Raw genomic sequence first — 19,215 nt, forward strand, 5'->3', positions numbered from 1 at the left:
AAGCAGGAAAGCTGACGTTTCGGGTCTGGACCCTTCTTCAGAAATTTCCGAAACATCAGCTTTCCTGCTCTTCTGATGCTGCTTGGCCTGCTGTGTTCCTCCAGCTCCACACTGTGTTATCTCAGATTCCAGCATTGGCAGTTCCTACTTTCTCCCAATTAGGGATCAGTCTACTTTGGATCCGGTAATGTGCAATGAGACAGGTTTAATAAATGATCTTACGTAAAATTTTCTGTAGGAAACAGCGACCATAACATGGTGTACTTTAGCATTCAGTTTGAGAGGGAGGAACTTGGGTTGAAAACAACTGTGTTGAACTTAAATAAGGAATAATTAGAAAGGCATGAGGACAGAGTTGGCTGGAGTGGATTAGGAAAGGAGGTTAGCAAGAGAGGATGGTGGGGGAACAATGGCATGACTCAGAGCAGGGAGATTTACCAGTGAAGAAGAAGGATTCCAGGAAGGGATAAACCAACCATGGTTAACCTAGGAAGTTAAGGAGACTATCAAATTGAAAGAGAATAGCATGTAATGTGGCAAACCAGAGGAATGGACAAGTTTATAAAGCCAACAAAAGATGTCCAAACAAAAGGGAGAAAATAAATTATGAGGGTAAATCAGCTAGTAAAATAAAAATGCATGGTGGAATGTTCTTTGATGTACTGGAGGAACTAATGGGGCTAAAGGCCATTGAGTTCCCTGGACCAGATGGGTTGCATCCTGGGATATTAAAGGAAATTGATACACAGGCAGTTGATGCATTGGTAGTAATCTTCCAAGAATCCTTATATTTTGGAAAAGTCCCAGAGGATTGGGAAACTGCCAAAGTTAACACCCTTGTTCAAAAAAGGAGTCAAGGGAGAACGTAAACTTAATAGATATTATTGCAAAATATATAGAAATTCAGCCAATTCAATTCACTCCACGTGATATCAAGAAATGCTTGGAGACACTGGATACTGACAATCTTCCGGCAATAGTACTGAAGACTTGTGATCCAGAACTTGCTGCTCTCTTAACCAAGCTGTTCCAGCACAGTTACGGGGAGGCGATGACCTAGTGGTATTATTGCTGGACTATTAATCCAGAGACCCAGATAGTGTTCTGGGGATCCAGGTTCATATCCTGCCATGGCAGATGGTGAAATTTGAATTCAATAAAATATCTGGAATTAAGAATCCAATGATGAGTGTGAATCCATTGCCGATTGTCGGAAAAACCCATCTGGTTGACTAATGTCCCTTAGGGAAGGAAACTGCCATCCTCACCTGGTCTGGCCTACATGTGACTCCAGACCCACAGCAATGTAGTTGACTCCCAATGCCCTCTGGGCAATTAGGGATGGGCAATAAATGCTGCCTGGCCAGTGATGCCCTCATCCCATGAATGAATAAAGAAAAAAAAACAACACTGCTATCTACCCGGCAATGTGGGAAATTGCCCAAGTATGTCCTGTACGTAAAAAGCAGGACAAGTCTAACCCAGCCAGTTACCGCCCCATCAGTCTACTGTCGATCATCAGTAAAGTGATGGAAGGTGTCAGTAACAGTGCTATCAAGCAGCACCTGCTCAGCAATAACCTGCTCTGTGATGCCCAGTTTGGGTTCCGCCAGGGCCACTCGGCTCCTGACCTCATTACAGCCTTGGTTCAAACATGGACAGAAGAGCTGAATTCCAGAGGTGAGGCGAGAGTGACAGCTTTTGACATCAAGGCTGCATTCGACTGAGTGTAGCATTAAGGAGCCCGAGCAAAACTGGAATCAGTGGGTATCAGGAGGCAAACTCTCGGTGGTTGGAGTCATACCTGACACACAGGAAGATGGTTGTGGTTGTTGGAGGTCAGTCATCACAGCTCCAGGACATCTCTGCAGGAGTTCTTCAGGGTAATGTCCTCGACCCAACCATCTTCAGCTGCTTCATCAATGACCTTCCCTCCATCATAAGGTCAGAAGTAGGGATGTTCGCTGATGGTTACACAATGTTCAGCACCATTTGCCACTCCTCAGGTACTGAAGCAGTCCATGTTCAAATGCAACAAGATCTGGACAATATCCAGGCTTGCGCTGACAAGTGGCAAGTAACATTCATGCCACAAAATGCCAGGCTATGACTATCACAAATAACAAACAATCTAATCACCACCCCTTGGCACTCAACAGTGTTACCATCACTGAATCCCCCACTATCTACATCCTGGGGATTATCATTGACCAAAACTCAACTGGATTCACCACATAAACACAGTGGCTACAACAGCAGGTCAGAAGCTAGGAATGCTGCAATGAGTAACTCACCTCCTGACTCCTCAAAGCCTGTCCACCATCCACAAGGCACAAGTCAGGAGTATGATGGAATACTTCCCACTTGCCTGAATGACTTCAGCTCCAACAACACTCAAGAAGCTTGACACCATCCAGGACAAAGCAGCCCGCTTGATTGGCACTACATCCACAAGCATCCACTCCCTCCACCACCGATGATCCGTAGCAGCAGTGTGTACTATCTGCAAGATGCACTGCAGAAATTCACCAAAGATCCTCACACAGCACCTTCCAAACCCATGACCATTTCCATCTAGAAGGACAAGGGCAGCAGATACATCGGAACACCACCACCTCCAAGTTCCCCTCCAAGACATTCACCATCCTGACTTGGAAATATATCGTCATTCCTTCCTATCTCTGGATCAAAATCCTGGAATTCCCTCCCTAATGGCATTGTGAGTCAACCCACATCAGGTGAACTGCAGTGGTTCGAGAAGGCAGCTCACTACCACCTTCTCAAAGGTAACTGAGGACAGGCAATAAATGCTGGCCAGCCAGCGATGCCCACATCCCACAAATGGACAAAACAAAGCACAGTTCAATTAAGCAGAGTCATGAAGGAGAAAACATACCTGACAAATTTATTAGAACTCTTTGAGGAGCTAATAAGCAGGATAGATAAAGGAAAACCAGTGAATGTAATATTTTTTTATTTCTGCAAAGTGTTCAGAAAGTTACTGCATGTCAGGTTCCTTAATAAGAGAAGAGCCCATGATGTTGAAGTAATATATTAGCATATATAGAGAATTGACTAAATAATAGAATTCAGAGAGTTGGGATGGGGACACATTTTTCAGGATGGCATCGTGTAACTATTGGAGTGCCATGGGGATCAGTATTGGGGCCATAATTATACATGATATATATTAATGACCTGGATGAGGGAAGTGAATGTACTATCACCAAGTTTGTAATGACACAATAATGGGTGGGAAGGCTGAGGTGAGGATGACTCAGAGCGTGTGGAAGGATATAGGCCGATTAAGTAAGTGGGCAACAAATTTGCAGATGGAATATGAGGTTTTGCACTTTGGCAGGTTGAATAGAGGAGCTGAAAATTGTTTTAAACGGAGAAAGACTGCAACACAGGGATTTGATGTTCTACGAACATAAATCATGAAAGCTAGCATACAAGTTCAGCAGATGATAGAAAGGTGAATGGAACAAAAACAGAAATAGCTGGAGAAATTCAGCAGTTTTGGCAGCATGTGTGGAAACAACGCAGAATTAACATTTTGAATCCAAACACTTCTTCATTTCACAAATGGAATGCCTTCTGAATGTAAATGTACTTGATTTCAAAGGGAATAGGGTTAAAAATAAGGAAGTCTTGCTTAATCTATACAAGGCACCAGTCGGATCACACCTAGAATACTGTGAACTGTTTTGGTCCCATAGTTTTTTCATGAGGAGAGGTTGAGTAAGTTGAGTGTGTATGCAATAGAGTTTAGAAGAATAAGAGGTGAACTTATTGAAATATATAAAATTCTTAGAGAGCTTGACAGAATAGATGTGGTGAAGTTGTTGCTTCTTGTAAGTGAGTCTAGGACCAGAGGGCATAATCTCAGAGTAGCAGGTCACCCAGTTAGGACAGAGTTGAAGAGGATGTTTTTTCCCCCACAGAGTGTGAATCTATGGAATTCTTTACCAGAGTCTGGATCATTAAAAATATTCAGGACTGAGAGAGACCTTTAGTCAGTAAGGAAATCAAGGGTTATAGACAAAAGGCAGAAAATTGGAGGTGAGGATTATCAGGTCAGCCACAGTTTATCTCATTAAATGGTGGAGCAGACTAGATGGGTTGGATGGCCTACTTGTTTTCCCACATCTTATTGTCTTAAGTTGTCCTTGAAGCAGAGAAAGTTAAGGATCAATTTATAGAGGTGTTCCACATTTTGAAGGCAGTAGGGAAAAGTCTGTTGCCTTTGGAATGATAACCAGATGTCATAAATTGAACTGTAAATAAACTAGTGAAAAAAAAGCAATGAGAAATGAGAATTTTTTTTCATGCAGAAGGTGAATAGGATCTGGAATGGGTGATAGGGTGCTGGAATCAACAAACGTCTTATTTTGTTTGTGCAGGCAGTTTGTTCATATATGTAGCCTTGTGAAATCCTCTTGCATGTCTATGCATGCACAGTGAAGAGGCTGCCTTTCTGCATAGATTGTGCAATCAAACTCTTATGAGTAATTTTAAATTCAACAGCTCTTTCGAAGACAACAAGGTGCAGGGCTGGATGAGCACAGCAGGCCAAGCAGCATCGTAGGACCGAGACAACAAGGTGCAGGAGAGTTGGAACTGCACAACAGCTTGAATAGTTACCTATGCTGTAAGATCCCATGATAAGATTATAAAATACACCAAGATGCATCACAGACCACTCAGATAAAGTTTGACATTGCTTCACACAAGGAGATATTAGGACAAGTGTTCAATAGCTCATTTAAAATGATAAGTTTTAAGGATTATCTTAAAGAAGTTGAGAAAAGCAGACAAGTGTAGGGAGGGAATTCCAGAGCTTCTGACCCAGGCAGCTGAAGGCATGACTGCCAACATTGGAGGAAAGAAAATCTGGGAGCTGGAAGTGGATTGGAAAAGTGCAGAAATCTTTGAGAGGAGGAAGTCAGGGAAATGTCATAGAAGAAAGAAGAGGCAAAGCCATGGTGGGAACTGGGAAAAAAAAACGAGAATTTCTAAAGCAAGGTGTTGCTGGACCATGCCGAAACCCTTCTTCAAGACTGGGGAGGGGGAGGGGAGACCAGAAATAAATAGAGGGAGGGGAGTGGGGCTGGGGAGAGGGTAGGTGAGATGGAGATCGATGGATGCAGGTAGGGGGTTATTGTGGTTGGTCAGTGGGAAGGGTGGAGCGGATAGGTGAGTAGGAAGATGGACAGATTGGGGATGGAGAGATTTTGAAGCTGGTGATGCAAGTAGGGGGTTATTGTGGTTGGTCAGTGAGAAGGATGGAGCAGATAGGTGAGTTGGAAGATAGACAGGTTGGGGTCTGCCATCTTACTGTCTCCAATAGTAGGGGCTATTGGTACCAATACAAAGCTTCCAAAATGAGCAAGGCCCAAAGGAAGAGTTGCCTTTTCTCTCTCCTGTGGATTTGTGTACATTCTGGCAAGCAAATGATATGATCAAAGTGTTCTGACATTTCTGACTGCCATGGGATACCAGTGAATAGAACCAACTGATGACACATATCTCATGTCAAATTGCCCATGTGTGGGAGGATTATATCAATGGTATTATTAATTATGTCTTGAATGGACCCTGGCAGTGAAGTTGTGATGATAGGTGGCTTAAATGATATGTGCTCCTGCTCTTTTGTTTGCTTTGTAGACAACTACTTGTAGACTGAATAAAATTAGTGTGATTAAGACTGTAACCTGGATAAATTTGTATCCCTGTAGAGCAGAAACTACAAAAACAAGCAAATATTATGTGTCAGCGGCTTGGACACCTGGTTATTCCCATAGCCATGAGGTTATTCTCCGATGAAATGATTTCGCAGTATGAACTCGACATTGTGCAGGGGCAAACAACAGCTTACGGTCAAGCCCAGCGATTGATTAATATCTGCCTGCAGAAAGGAGAGCGTTCCTGTCGGAAACTCTATGAAGCTCTACATGAGGAAGACACAATCCTGGCAGAAGATATCAATGGTCAGATTACGCTTCATTATTTGACTTAATGTAGAGTCACAGACAGAAGATACCGTCACTAGATAAGATGCTGCATGAAACAGTCAGCGCAGTTCGAGTTGTTAAAGATTTTGAATATGCATCATGAAGTATTTTAAAGTTTTTGCAAATGATCTAAACTAAAATAAAAAATACTGCTGCTATTAAAGGATTAGCTGCTAGTTCTTTGGTTTTTGAGCACTGGCAGCAGGTTCATGAACCGAGGAAATGGCTGTATCACTGTCACTGTGATATCGTGGCTTAGTAGTGTGTTACTGAGTGATCGGCCTATTCCTGAGATGAGTTATGTCACTGAACAGAATTCTGTTCCAGTCTACATTGGCAATGAATCATAGGTTACAGCACTGAAAGCTGTTTGGCCTGTCCATTCCATGTCATCTCTCTGCAATAGCAACTCAGCTAATTCCACTCCCTCAGCCTTTTCCCTTCAGTCCTGCAAATTTTTCCTTTTAAATACTTCATTAATTCCCTACTGAATGCACTGCCTCCACTACTCTTTCAGGAAGTGCATTCCAGATTCTAACCACTCACTACATATTTCCTCATGTCTTGTTTAGGTCTTTTGCCAAGCACCTTAAATCTATGTCCTCTGGTTCTGGACCCTCCTGACAATGGGTAGTTTCCTTTTGTCTACACTTCTGAAGCCCTCATGATTTTGAATACTTTGATATCCTCTCAATCTTCTCTTCCCCAAGGAGAACCATCTCAGATTCTCAAATCTATGCACACCACTGAAGTCTGTCATCTCTGAAACTATTCTCTAATGTCTTAAAACCATTCCTAAATAGTGCAGTTCTCAGAATTGAATGTAATTCTGCGGTTGAAGTTGAACTGCTGTTTTCTAAAGGTTCATCATAATTTCCTTACTTTTGTACTCTGTGTCTCCATTCATAAAGCCCAATATTCCTTAACGGCTTTTTAAACTGCTTTTATAATCTGTCCTGACATCTATAACAATTTGTACATGCAGACTACCAAGTGTCTGCGCTCCTTCACCCCCTTTAGTTTATATTATCTCTGCTTGTTCCTCCTACCAAAATGTATCACTTTGCACTGTTTGGTATTAAATTTCATCAGACTTGTGCCTGCCCAATCTACCAACCTGGCTATGTTCCAGTCTGATCACCATCCAGTGGAAATGCATCGCCTAGTTCCATTCTGATCTGTCTAGTCACAGGCAAAGAATTGCCATCAATGGCTTCTTTTCACACACCTGAGCAATTCTCCCTGGTATCATCCAAGGATCTATTCTCGATGCCCTCCATTTCTTCTGCACTGACCAGCCGTCAGCTGCATAATTAGAAAACACAATATCAATTTTTAACTTGAAAGCTGACAACACCCAGCTTTTTGTCACTGCTAACCCTCCACCATCTCTAAACTGTCACGCTACTTGTCCAACAGCCAGTAGTGATTTAGCAGAAATTGCTTCCCACTAAAGGTTGGAAAAACTGAAGCAATTGCCATCCATTCTCCAGCCACCAACATTATTTCTTTCCCTGGCAACCACCTGAGGCTGAACCAGACTCTGCAATATTGGTGTTATATTTGATCTGATGTGAGCTTCCAGCCACATATCTCATAGAATTCCTACAGTGTGGAAACCAGCCATTTGGCCCATCAAGCCCACACCGACCCTCTGAAGAGCATCCCACTCATATCCCTGTAATCCTGCATTTCCCATGGCCAATCCACCTAGCCTGTACATCCCTGGACTGTGGGAGGAAACCAGCGCACCCGGAGGAAACCCACACAGCCTGAGGGTGGAATCGAACTCTGATCCCTGGCGCTGTGAGGCAACAATGCTAACCACTGTGCCACCCATCGCTATTTCCTTCTTAACAACATTTGTCTTTATCTCACCTCATCTGCTGCTGAAACCCTCAGCCATGTCTTTGTTACCTCGAGACTTAACTATTCCTGTACACGCCTGATCAGCCTCTCATATTCTATTCTCTGCAAACTTGAGGTCATCCAAAACGCTGCTATCCACATCCCTACTCAGCATTTACCTGTGCTCACTACTCTTCGTTGGCTAAGAAATGTCACAATTTTAAAATTCTTACTTGCTTTTCAAACCCTTGCATGGACTAACTCCTCCTTATTTCTGTAACATCATCCAGCCTTACAAGTCCCAAGATATTGGCCCTTCTCTAATTCTGGCCTCTTGAGTATTTCCATTTTTAGTTGCTCCACCATTGGCAACCATGCCTTCAGCTGCCACAAACACAAGCTCTGGAATTCCCTTAATAAATGTCTCTGCCTCAGTATTTCTCTTTCCTTCTTTAAGATTCTCTTTAAAACCGACTAAGTGTCCATGTCTGAAGGCGTATCCCTTTTGGCCACCTATCCTAATGGGCCACATTTTCTTTATAGTCCTCATGTAACCCTGGGATGGTTTTTTGTATTAAAGAGTTCTATAAATGCAAATTGTCACTGAACATTTGGTCTATCCCTGAAGTGGTTGATGTCTCTGAGCATTTAGCCTGTCCCAAAAGTGGTTGATGTGGTGGAATATTCACTGTATCCCTGAGGTGGCTGTTACCTTTGATCATTCAGCTCATCCCTGAAGTGATTGTTGTCTCTGAAACGTCTCGTGGTCCCTGATGTGAGTGATGTTATTGAACAGTAAGCCTGTCCCAGAAGTAGGTGATGTCATTAGACACACCATCATGTTGACGCAGTGAGGCTTTGGACCCAATCATGAAAGTTTTTTTTTTTTTTTTCTCTCTCTGTCTTTACTGCAGCTCCTTATGAGAGGGAACCAGCATTTCCTATCCAGCTACAGCAAGGTAAGGGAGTTAGTTCGACACAAAACCCATGACAACAGCAGAATTATGAGAGAATTATGCTCCTTATGAGAGGGAACCAGAACATTGGCCCAAGATAAAGTGTTGGCAGTAAACTGCATGTTATGGTGATGCTTACTGCACCATTATTTGTGCCTTATGTTGTGTTTTAAGCCAGTAGTGCTACCTGCACATTGAAATATCAATCTGGAAGGTTCTCAGTCTCCTTACTCCTTATCACAAGTAAGATGCTGCAACTCCTTATGTGCTGTTCCTTTACCTACATGTGTACATAACAGATTATCAAATATAACTGTCTAGTGTCTAAGACCTCACTCATCACATGTTCATTCTAGACGGGGATATTTTCTCTTAACAATATCAGTGTCATGTGATCAGTTACAGTGTCAAGATTTATAATTCCACTAAATCAGTTTGCCCCACATTGAGATATTGGGGTTAATCACAGAGAGAGCCAACTCTCCCTCTCTAATGTTGCATAATTTTCACTGGTATTATGTGTTTCTTAGAGTCACAGAGAAAAGCAGAAATAAGCCCTTCAGCCCACTGGTCAGAAACAACCACCCAACACTTCCAATAGCATTTTCCAGTACTTATGGTGTGATCTTGTCGTGTCAAACAATATTTTAAACCAACAGAAGGGAATGACCTAACTTGCAAACTGTGTTTTTTATCTGCCCCTCTTCAATTAACCTCAGTCAGCTAAATTCAGTACTGCCGAGGTATAAATGCCCTGACAGGCAGGGAATCCTCCACCTCTTTAGAAAATGATGAACAAAGTAACTAACAAACTGGAACTGTGAAGGAGGTAGCCGAAGGGATCCAAAACATAGAACGGCTCGTCAAGATCATCTTGTAATTCCACTTCGGTTGACCTGCTCATGTATAGAATTCCTTAAGGAAACATTCCCTGTGAATGAAGCCTTCCTTGAAAGAGTGTAGGTGTTTGGTGAAGACATATAATCCTCTGATGCATGTTTGAGTCACTAGCAGTTTTCACTCTTTCCTTTGCAGATACGGAGCAACTCCCTTTGTTATCGTCTCCTGCTCCTGCTCCAGAAGAGGAAACGGAGCCAGTATCATCTTGTGAGTGGAGGCTCTCTGGAATGATTTTGTGGGTTGCAGTAATCTGTTGTGAGCACACTTTCCCCCAAACTTTCCAGTGCATCATGTCAGAGGGGAAGAATTAGGAGGGGTGACTGAGGGGTCTCTGAGGTAGGGGACTGTGAAGAAACGTTTAATGTATTGGACAATGGATGTCTAGAGTCTGAACGGTACAGAGATGGACACACTGCCACCAGTGGTAGAACAGGGTTAAAGACGTAGTGTTTGGGAGCATGGTTGTCTGTGAAAGATGTACCGGAGTCAGATTAATAGAAGCCAGCTAGATCTGTCAGTCTGGGAGATGTGAAGAGCTATAAATGAAAACATGGAGTTTGGATTTAGTTTGGTTGTGGCTGGGAAGCCAGTGGAGGATATTTCTACAGCAGCTTTCATATCTCAGGATGTCCCAGAGTGATTTGCAGTCAGTTAAGTATTTTCTGAAATGTAATCACTGATGCAATGTAAGAAATGCAATCGCTAATTTGAGCACAGCAAGCTTCCACAAACAGAAATATGATTATGACTGGCTAATCTATTGTAAGGAGTTGTTCAGAGATAATATTGGCTACAATACCATGGAGAATTCCCCTGCTCTTCTTCAAAATAGTGCCTGAGAGAGTAAACAGGGCCTTGGTCTAACATCTTGTTTGATAAATGGCATTTGCACCAGTGTGTGCTGCCTTAGGGTTACACTGGAATGTCAGACTTGATTATGGGCCCAACTCCTTGTGTGTAACTTGAACCTGTGACATTCTGACTGCCATAGCTGACACAGGGGTTCATGGAAGAATGAAACATGATGTGGGCATTGGAGTTGTGTGGAAGGTGTATTTTCCAGTAGGATTGATCCTGATAAATATGTTGTTGGTAAATGGAAGCCATGACAAGGGCGTAGAGGAGGGTTTGAGCAGCAGACTGAGAGAGGGTCAGCAGCTGGAAATGTTGCAAGGTGGAGATGGGATTTAAGAGTTTGAAGCATTGCATGTGAATTCACATCACATTCCTGTTTGCTGTATAGAGAACACATTTTGAGATTCAACAGCAACAGCCATTTCTGTGATGTCTTTTTAGCTAGCACAGAAACATTCTGCAGTTTGATATCAAACCCAAACAGTACTCGATCAATTGGAGATGACAACTTAATCGTAGGTTTTCAGACAGCTTTGGAAGTGGGATGTTACACAGGAGAAGGGCTTAGCAAGGGAATTCCAGAGAGGCTAATGAAGGCTCCACTGGTGATAGGGACAGAGGAAATATTCAGCATTGAAAGAACTACAGTAGTAGGCAGGTTCTATCCGCTCATACAAAGCAATGTGTAAAATCCCAAGGGTCCATTCAAGGAAAAACACTCCTGGGGATCATTTGTTCCTCTATCAACTCTGCCCAACACAGGTTGATTCCTCATTGATTTGTTCACTGTTTGTATGTAAATTGTTTGCCCTGTTTTCTCCAAAATACTATCACCTGCACTTAGGAGCTTCACACCAGATTTACCTTCTCTTTGGAAGATTACAAGGTGCATGATGAATACATGTGCTTTGTATTCCATGTTCCATTTGAGCAGCAAGAGAAGTTTGGATAATAAGCTGCTGTTAAATTTACTTTTTGGGTGTGTTCCTGAGTCTTCCCTCTCGGTGTCCAGCTGAAAGTGATTTTCCTACATGGGTTATTACATTGGTGCTCTGCAGTGTTCCCCGTGACTCACATTCAGGAACTGTGATTGGCAAAGTCTAACTTTCCTTCACACAACATGTAAATTTGTGTCAGATCTCCTGAGTGATGCAAGCAATGACCACAGACATAGCCAACCTGCATCTCTCTAGAATTTATTTTCCATTTATTGTCTTCCAGGGTTGCAAGATTTGAAGCTGAAGTGTGGATATGGTGAAGAAATTCAGCTGCAACAAATAGAGAAAGGTTTGCATGTGGTAGAATGTATGTGTTCTCATAAACTGCAGTAGATATAGCTGGGTGAAGGGGGTTTAGGTGTGGAACTGAGCAGCTGCTCCAATCCACTTGTTATTGATGTGAACTCCACCAGTGCCATTTGTCATTTGAGGTGGGAGGGGGGTGTCCCTGCAACAACAGTTCCAGTAGGGAAGGTAGCATGGAGGCTACTAACAGGAGTGGGTTGAAAGGCTTGACAACGATGCAGCTCTCCCTCTCAAAAACATCACACTACAGTGGCTCTCAGCTCAGAAGGATTCTATATAGACTGAGCCATCTAGGGCCCTTGCTCACAGAGGTCGATGGCTTGGTTTACTTAGATGTGCCTCTCACAGATACCGTTGTCCTGGCTGGTGCACTTCACAGACACAGAAGAGGGTGCTGGGAACATGCTTGCATTCCTGGGGGAGAGAAGAATTACAAGAATCAGTCATTTGCGTGGGATTTAGAAAATGTTACTTTGCTTCAGTAATTCTCGCACACCTTGAGATGTGGTGTCTGGGGAACAACATGGGCTCGTCCTATTTAATTGGATGGAGGGTAAATGTGAAATGGAATAACTGCGACAGGTGTAGTGATTCTCAAAGTGTGGTGCAGGGACCATGTGAGCTGTGGAGTCATTTCACGTGGTCCACAAGATAGGCCAAGATGCTGTAGTCTATATTCAGTTAAAAAGGCTTGATGGACTTTTGACTGCAAACACATTCCAAGTATCTTGTGCTCACTGGCACAGTTCCAAGCACCTACTTCCATTCTCAACTGCAGGCAATTTAAGTGGAGAGAAATCGTAGAACTCTGCAGTAATGGGGATCTGGGCATCCTGGAACACGAATCAATAAAACGTTGGTTTGCAGGTATTGGAAGGCAAATGGAACGATGGCCTTTGTTGCAAACGGAATTGAGTAAAGAAGTAGGGAAGTTTTGTTGCAGTTATACAAGCTATTGGTGAGAGTATACATGGAGAACAGTGTATAGTTCTAGTCTCCTCTACTTAAGAAAAGATATATAATTTCATTAGAAGATGGAGTGATAGAGTTATACAGCACAGAAACTTACACTTTGGTGCAGCTTGTCAATGCTAGCCAGGTATCCTAAACTAAAATAGTCCCATTTGCTTGCATTTGGCCCATGTCCCTCTAAACCTTTCCTATTCATATAACTGTCTAAATGTTGTAATTGTACCTGTCTCTACCACTTCCTCTGGCAGGTACAATTCCATTCATGCATCACTGTCTGTGTGAAAAAGTGGCCCCTCAGGTCCCTTTTAAATACTTTCCCTCTCACCTTAATTCTATGACACCTAGTTTTGGGCTCCTCTACCCTTGAAGAAAGATCTTGGCTAATCACCCTTTCTGTGCCCCTCATGAATGTCTTGTACAGCTGCAACCCGATGTTCCAACTCCAATACTCACTTCTCTGACCAACGAAGGCAAGTGTGCCAAATTGCTTCTGTCTACCTGCGATACCACTTTCAAGGAACTATAAAACTTCACCTCACGGTCCCTCTGTTCAACAACATTCCCCAGGGCCCTACCCTTAACTGTGTAAGTCCTACCATAGTTTGCCTTACAAAAATGCAATATCTCATTTATTTAAATTAACTCCATCTGCCACTTCTCGGCCCATTGCTGCATCTGATAAAGATCTCATTGTATTCTTAGGTAACCTTCTTCGTAATCCACTATACCACCAATTTTGACGAGACAATTCATTCAACTGATTCCTGGAATGAAAGCAATATGGTATGAGGACAGATTGGCCCTATATTAACTAGAATTTAAAAGAATGAGAGCTGATCTTATGAAAAAATATAGGATCCAAAGAGGTCTTGACAGGGGGGAAATGCAGAGAGGATATTTCTCCTTGTGAGACAGACTGGAACTAGAGGACAGAGTTTAAAGAGTCTTGTATTTAAAATGGAAATGAAATTAAAAATTCTAAAGTTCATTAGCCTGTGGAATTCTCCTTCCCAGAGAGCGACAGAGTCTGGGTTATTGAATATTTTTGAGACAAAGTTAGATAAGTTCTTGGTTAACACGGGGAATCAGTTATGAGGATAGACAGGAAAGCAGAGTTGAGGCCACCGTCAAATCAGCCATGACTTTATCAAATGTCATAGCACACTCGCGCGCCCTGTACCTGCTCCTAATTCATATGCTCATATACAACCAAAACCAGAACAGAAACCAGCTGAATCCAGAGTACAACTGAAGTTTCCCAGCTTGGCCTCATGAAGAGCAGCATCCCATCTTCCCATTAATTCTGTTTAGACTTTATCTGGTATCAAGTGAAATGGGACAGGAGGAACATAGGGGCAAGGGTAAGCTATTCAGCCCCTCAAGTCTGCTCCATCATTCTAGCTCATGGCTGATTATCATTGTTGTTGTTGTTGTTGTTGTTGTTGTTGTTGTTGTTGTCATCATCATCATCATGCTGGAGAGGGTTCAGAAGAGATTTACCAGGATGTTGCTGGGAATGCAGGGTTTGAGTTATGTGGAGAGGCTGGATAGGCTGGGACTTTTTTCACTGGAGCGTAACAGGTTGAGGGGTGACCTTATAGAGGTTTATAAAATCATGAGGGGTATAGATAAGGTGAATGACAGGTGCCTTTTCCCTAGGTTGGGGGATTTCACGATCAAAGGGCATGTTTTAACATAAGTGGAGAAAGATTTAAAAAAGACAGAAGGTGTAATTTTTTTTATACAGAGTGGTTCATGTGTGGAACGAACTTCCAGAGGAAGTGGTTAATGTGAGTTTAAAAGACAAAGTTTAAAAGATGTTCAGATGAGTATATGAATAAGAAATGTTTGGAGGGATATGGGTCAAATGCAGGCAGGTGGGACTAATTTAGTTTGGGGTTATGGTCGGCATGGACTGGCTGGATTGAAGGTTCTGTTTCCATGCTGTACGATTCTATGACTCTGTCTACCTGATTTCATATTTCTGCACTATCCCCATATCCTTTAGTGTCATGAACAACTAGAAATCTGTTGATCCCTGTCTTGAACTTAATAACTGAGTTTCCACAGTTCTCTGAAGTAAAGAATTCCAAAGATTCACCAACCTTCAAGTGAAGAATCTAACCATTTTCCCTTGACATTCGATGGCATTTCATCACTCAATACCCCAGGATCAACATCCTGGGATTACCGTTGACCAGAAACTGAACTAAACCAGCCTTATGAATATTGTGGCTACAAGAGTAGGTCAAAAGTTGAAATTCTGCAATGAATAATGCACCTCTTGTTTCTTCAATGCCTGCCCCGTCAAACCTATCGACCATGATCGAATTGAAAGGTGCGGCAGTCTTGAGAGGCCTAATGACATACTTCTCCTAATTTATATTCCTCCTTATCTCGGTCCTTAATGGCTGCCCTTTTATTCTGAAAGTGAGATGGTGTCTCCTGATTCTAGACTCCAAAACCAAGGGAAACATTTTTTTCAGCATCTACTCTGTCTATCCCTTTAGGTCATCCATGACAGAATACTTTTGAGAATCACCTGCTTACTGGGCTGATTCTGTATTGTAACATTGATCCTGGAATGAATCCATAACCTCTAACTGAGGGGACAGTGTTCCTAACATTCCTCTTCCAATTATTCAGCTTCAGATCTACGTCAATAACGCTGAATCTGATATGATTCCTATCTGTCTGATTTCACACACTCCACAAGAAGATGGACTGCAGCAATCCTGCAATACAGCAGACCATTAACCTACATCACAGGGTGTGGCTCAGTCAGTAATGGTGTCCTTCTGCCCTCGCCATTTACAGCCACATTTGACTGGATCACAAACATTAGTGGGCCCTGTGCAAATCTGCCAAAACTTCTCTCCACTCAAGAGTCATCCTGGAATGCAAAGACAACCACTGGCTTCTTTTCACCACCACAAACCATTATCTTAGAACACTCTCCAATGGTCTCATCCATTTTCACCCCCAATAAGTGTGAGCACTTATTGCCTTATTGTGATTGCCTTATTGCAAAGATTGGGACCATCTGTTTGGCTGCCTCTACTTCCTTTTTCCCATCCGCAGCCCACAGGGCAAAACCTTCTCAATGGTTTCTCCGTTCTAACTCCTTTTCTATATCCCCTTACGCCATCATCAACCTCTTGGTTTTAAATTTATTTATTCATGGGATGTAGGCATCGCTGGCTTGGTCAGCACTTACTGTCCATCCTTAGTTGCCTTTGAGAGGGTGCTGGTGAGCCACCTTCTTAAAACACTGCAGTCCATGGGCTCTTAGGGAGCAAGTTCCAGGACTTTGACCCAGCGACACGCAAGGAACAGCGATATACTTCCAAGTCAGGATGGTGAGTGGCTTGGATGGGAACTTGGAGGTGGTGGTGTTCCAATGTATCTGCTGCATTTGTCCTCCTTGGTGATAGAAGTTGCAGGTTTGGAAGGTGCTATCAAAGCAGCCTTGGTGAGTTCCTGCAGTGTAGCTGGTACATCCTGCTGCCACTGTGCATTGGTGGTAGAGGGAGTGAAGGCTGAAGGTTAGGGCTGAGGTTGGCAATCTGGCAGGTTGCTTTGTCTTAGCTGGCGAGAGTATTCCATCACACTCCTAACTTGTGCCTTGTAGGTACAAATATGCAAATTAAGAAAGCCATTCAGCCCGTCAAGCCTGTCCCACCATTCAATAAGATCATGGCTGATCTTTTTGATAATGAGCAGGCATTGGGAGACAGGAATTAAGCTGCTCATTGCAAAATTCCTAGTCTTTTACCTACCATTGTAGCCACATTTATGTGGTTAGCCTGTTTCATTTTCTGATTAGTTGTAATCTATTCTACAAGTGTTTCTTGTCAGCCCAAGCCTAAATGCTGTCCAGGACTTGCTATGTATGGACATAAGATGTCTCTCAGGAAGACTAGACCTTGGCAATAATTGGAACCTGTCCAATATTACCCACATTCCAGAAATAGTGACACAGATGGAACACAAGTGATTGGGTCAAATCACAATTGCAGAGAGATAGTTACAAGGTGACCAAAATTGGAAAATAAATATTCTAGGATCACAACATTTTGAAAAAAATAGACAGAATGGAAAAGTAGGAGAAGTAGCCCTGACAGTAAAAGATGACACAAGAACAGTGGTGAGAAAGGATCTCAATTCAGTGAATTGGGAAATATAATTAGTGTGGAGATTAGTAATGCCAAAGGGTAGAAAACACAGGTGGGTGTAGTTTATGGGCTCCTAACAGTGTGCATGTTTGGACAGAACATAAAACAAGAAGTTATTAGAGCTTATAACAAAGACAAAGTAATAAGTGTGAGGTACTTCAATCTTAATATAAACTAGACTAGTCAAATTGGCAAAGGTGGTCGATAAGATACATTTGTGGAATGATTTAATGACAGTTTTAGATCATAGATCATAGAATCCCTACAGTGTGGAAACAGGCCCTTCGGTCCAACCAGTCCACACCGAACCTCAAAGCATCTCACCCAGACCCACCCTGCTACAACCCACCTAATCTACACATCCCTGAACACGACGGGCAATTTAGCATGGCCAATCCACCTAGCCTGCACATCTTTGGACTGTGGGAGGAAACCGGAGCACCTGGAGGAAACCCACACAGACACAGGGAGAATGTGCAAACTCCACACAGACAGTCGCCCAAGGGTGGAATTGAACCCAGGTCCCTGGCGCTGGGAGGCAGCAGTGCTAGCCACCGTGCCACCACATTTCTGGAGAAATATGTTGTGGAACTAACTAGGGGTAAGCTAGTTTATATCTTGTATTGTGTAATAAATAGCGTTAATAAACAATTTCAATAATAGGTGCACTGGGAAATTGTGATCCTAATGGGAAAAATTGGCAAATGGATTTCAATATAGGCCATTTTTCCCATTCACTTAATTTATTTATAACTCTTGGTAATATTATGCTTCTATCTACATTGGCAACTGCTTACACTTTGTTGGCATTCTCATTGTCCCCTTATAAATGGTTCTTGGATTGTAGGATTTTATACAGAACAAAACTGCACAGACACAAGATTTGGCTCAACCACGAACCTGCTTGTTTTTTAAAAACCTCCTAACACTCAGTCTACCTTAGCGGTTTTTGTATCGAAAATGACATTGCACAACATCTCAATCAATTTGTCCAATTTAAATTCCCCCACAATTTAAACTCTGCTCTCTCCCAAATATAAAATCATCTTTCCAAAAATTTCGCAGGCCAAAACCCACATTTCTGCCCCAACCTAACTCAATTCAGACCCAAACCTCTCTAGATTGGTTGTTACACTCCAATTACTTTCAGCTTCCAGCATCAATACCCCGCAGATTTGGCTCATAACTTAGAATCCTCCATGCAGTTGGCTGTTCAGGTGAGAACTGTAGGTTCATGAGCTATGCTAACAGTTCCTGACTGTAGTCACCCCACCACCAGAGTGAGATTACTATGATTTGGCTGGAACACTTAAACCATCCCCCATATTGCTGCTGTATCCAATTTTCAATGTAGGCCTGAGTCTGGCTAACTGATCCTAACCTTTCTCCCATCTGCAATAAAGTGCCTTCAATTTTGTCCCCTTTTTAATGATTCCTCTCAAATATCTCACTACCATATCAAACATTTTCATGTCATTCATACTGTTCAGGATGTCTGATAGCTAATCCTTCTTAGTTTATTCCACACACAGTCCAGGCAAGTATGATTGGCGAACTATGCAGTCCTTTTCCATGGAGAAAAAAATTCCAGACAAAATGATCAGTTCACAGTGATTTTAGACTCTCCTGCTATTTGGAGGTATCATGACAACAGTTATGAGCAGGACAAAGGTTTGAATTATTCATTCCCTTCCTCAATGGGAAACCACCATAGGAACAAGGGCCAGATGGCAATACTTTTGTATTTAGTGATCAATCTCTTGATTGCATTAGGCAGTGGCAAGTAATGGCATTCCCCTTTACTACTGCTATCATGATAGCAATCAGATGATGTTGAATTTCTATTGCTGAGCCACTGTCTTTTACTTAATGGCTGAATTTATGCCCCTTACTGTATAGCCCACCTGTGTATGTTTGTTCTGAAGTGTTGGATTTTATTTCACAATACTTATGTCTTGGGTTTGGGTTTTTCACATTGTATAAATTTCCCAATTTTAATGGGTTCTGATGCCACAATGTCAGCCATATTTGTAGCATTTAATAAATGTGGACACATTACATTCTAGGTAAATAATAAATAAATTGCTTTCAACTTCAGTTTAATTTTTTTACAAAAGACTGCATAAAATGCTTTCCGGAAGTCCACCTAAAGCACATGCACAGACATGCCCCAGTCCACTATTTTAAT

At 42.4% G+C, this 19,215-nt stretch overlaps 1 protein-coding gene across 1 annotated transcript in view; it reads left to right on the top strand.

Annotated features, from left to right (window-relative positions):
* Window positions 1-19,215, top strand: part of LOC109925926 — a 250,018-nt gene that overhangs the window by 215,925 nt on the left and 14,878 nt on the right. Inside the window, exons 2-5 of the mRNA XM_048602612.1 lie at window positions 5,742-5,993; window positions 8,780-8,824; window positions 9,857-9,928; window positions 11,798-11,863. Of these exons, the coding sequence (XP_048458569.1) occupies window positions 5,771-5,993; window positions 8,780-8,824; window positions 9,857-9,928; window positions 11,798-11,863 (406 nt within the window). The 5' untranslated portion in view covers window positions 5,742-5,770. The remainder of the gene's footprint in view (window positions 1-5,741; window positions 5,994-8,779; window positions 8,825-9,856; window positions 9,929-11,797; window positions 11,864-19,215) is intronic.

This window comes from Rhincodon typus, chromosome 11 (genome assembly GCF_021869965.1).
Source record: "Rhincodon typus isolate 14 chromosome 11, sRhiTyp1.1, whole genome shotgun sequence".
Taxonomy (NCBI): Eukaryota; Metazoa; Chordata; class Chondrichthyes; order Orectolobiformes; family Rhincodontidae; genus Rhincodon; species Rhincodon typus.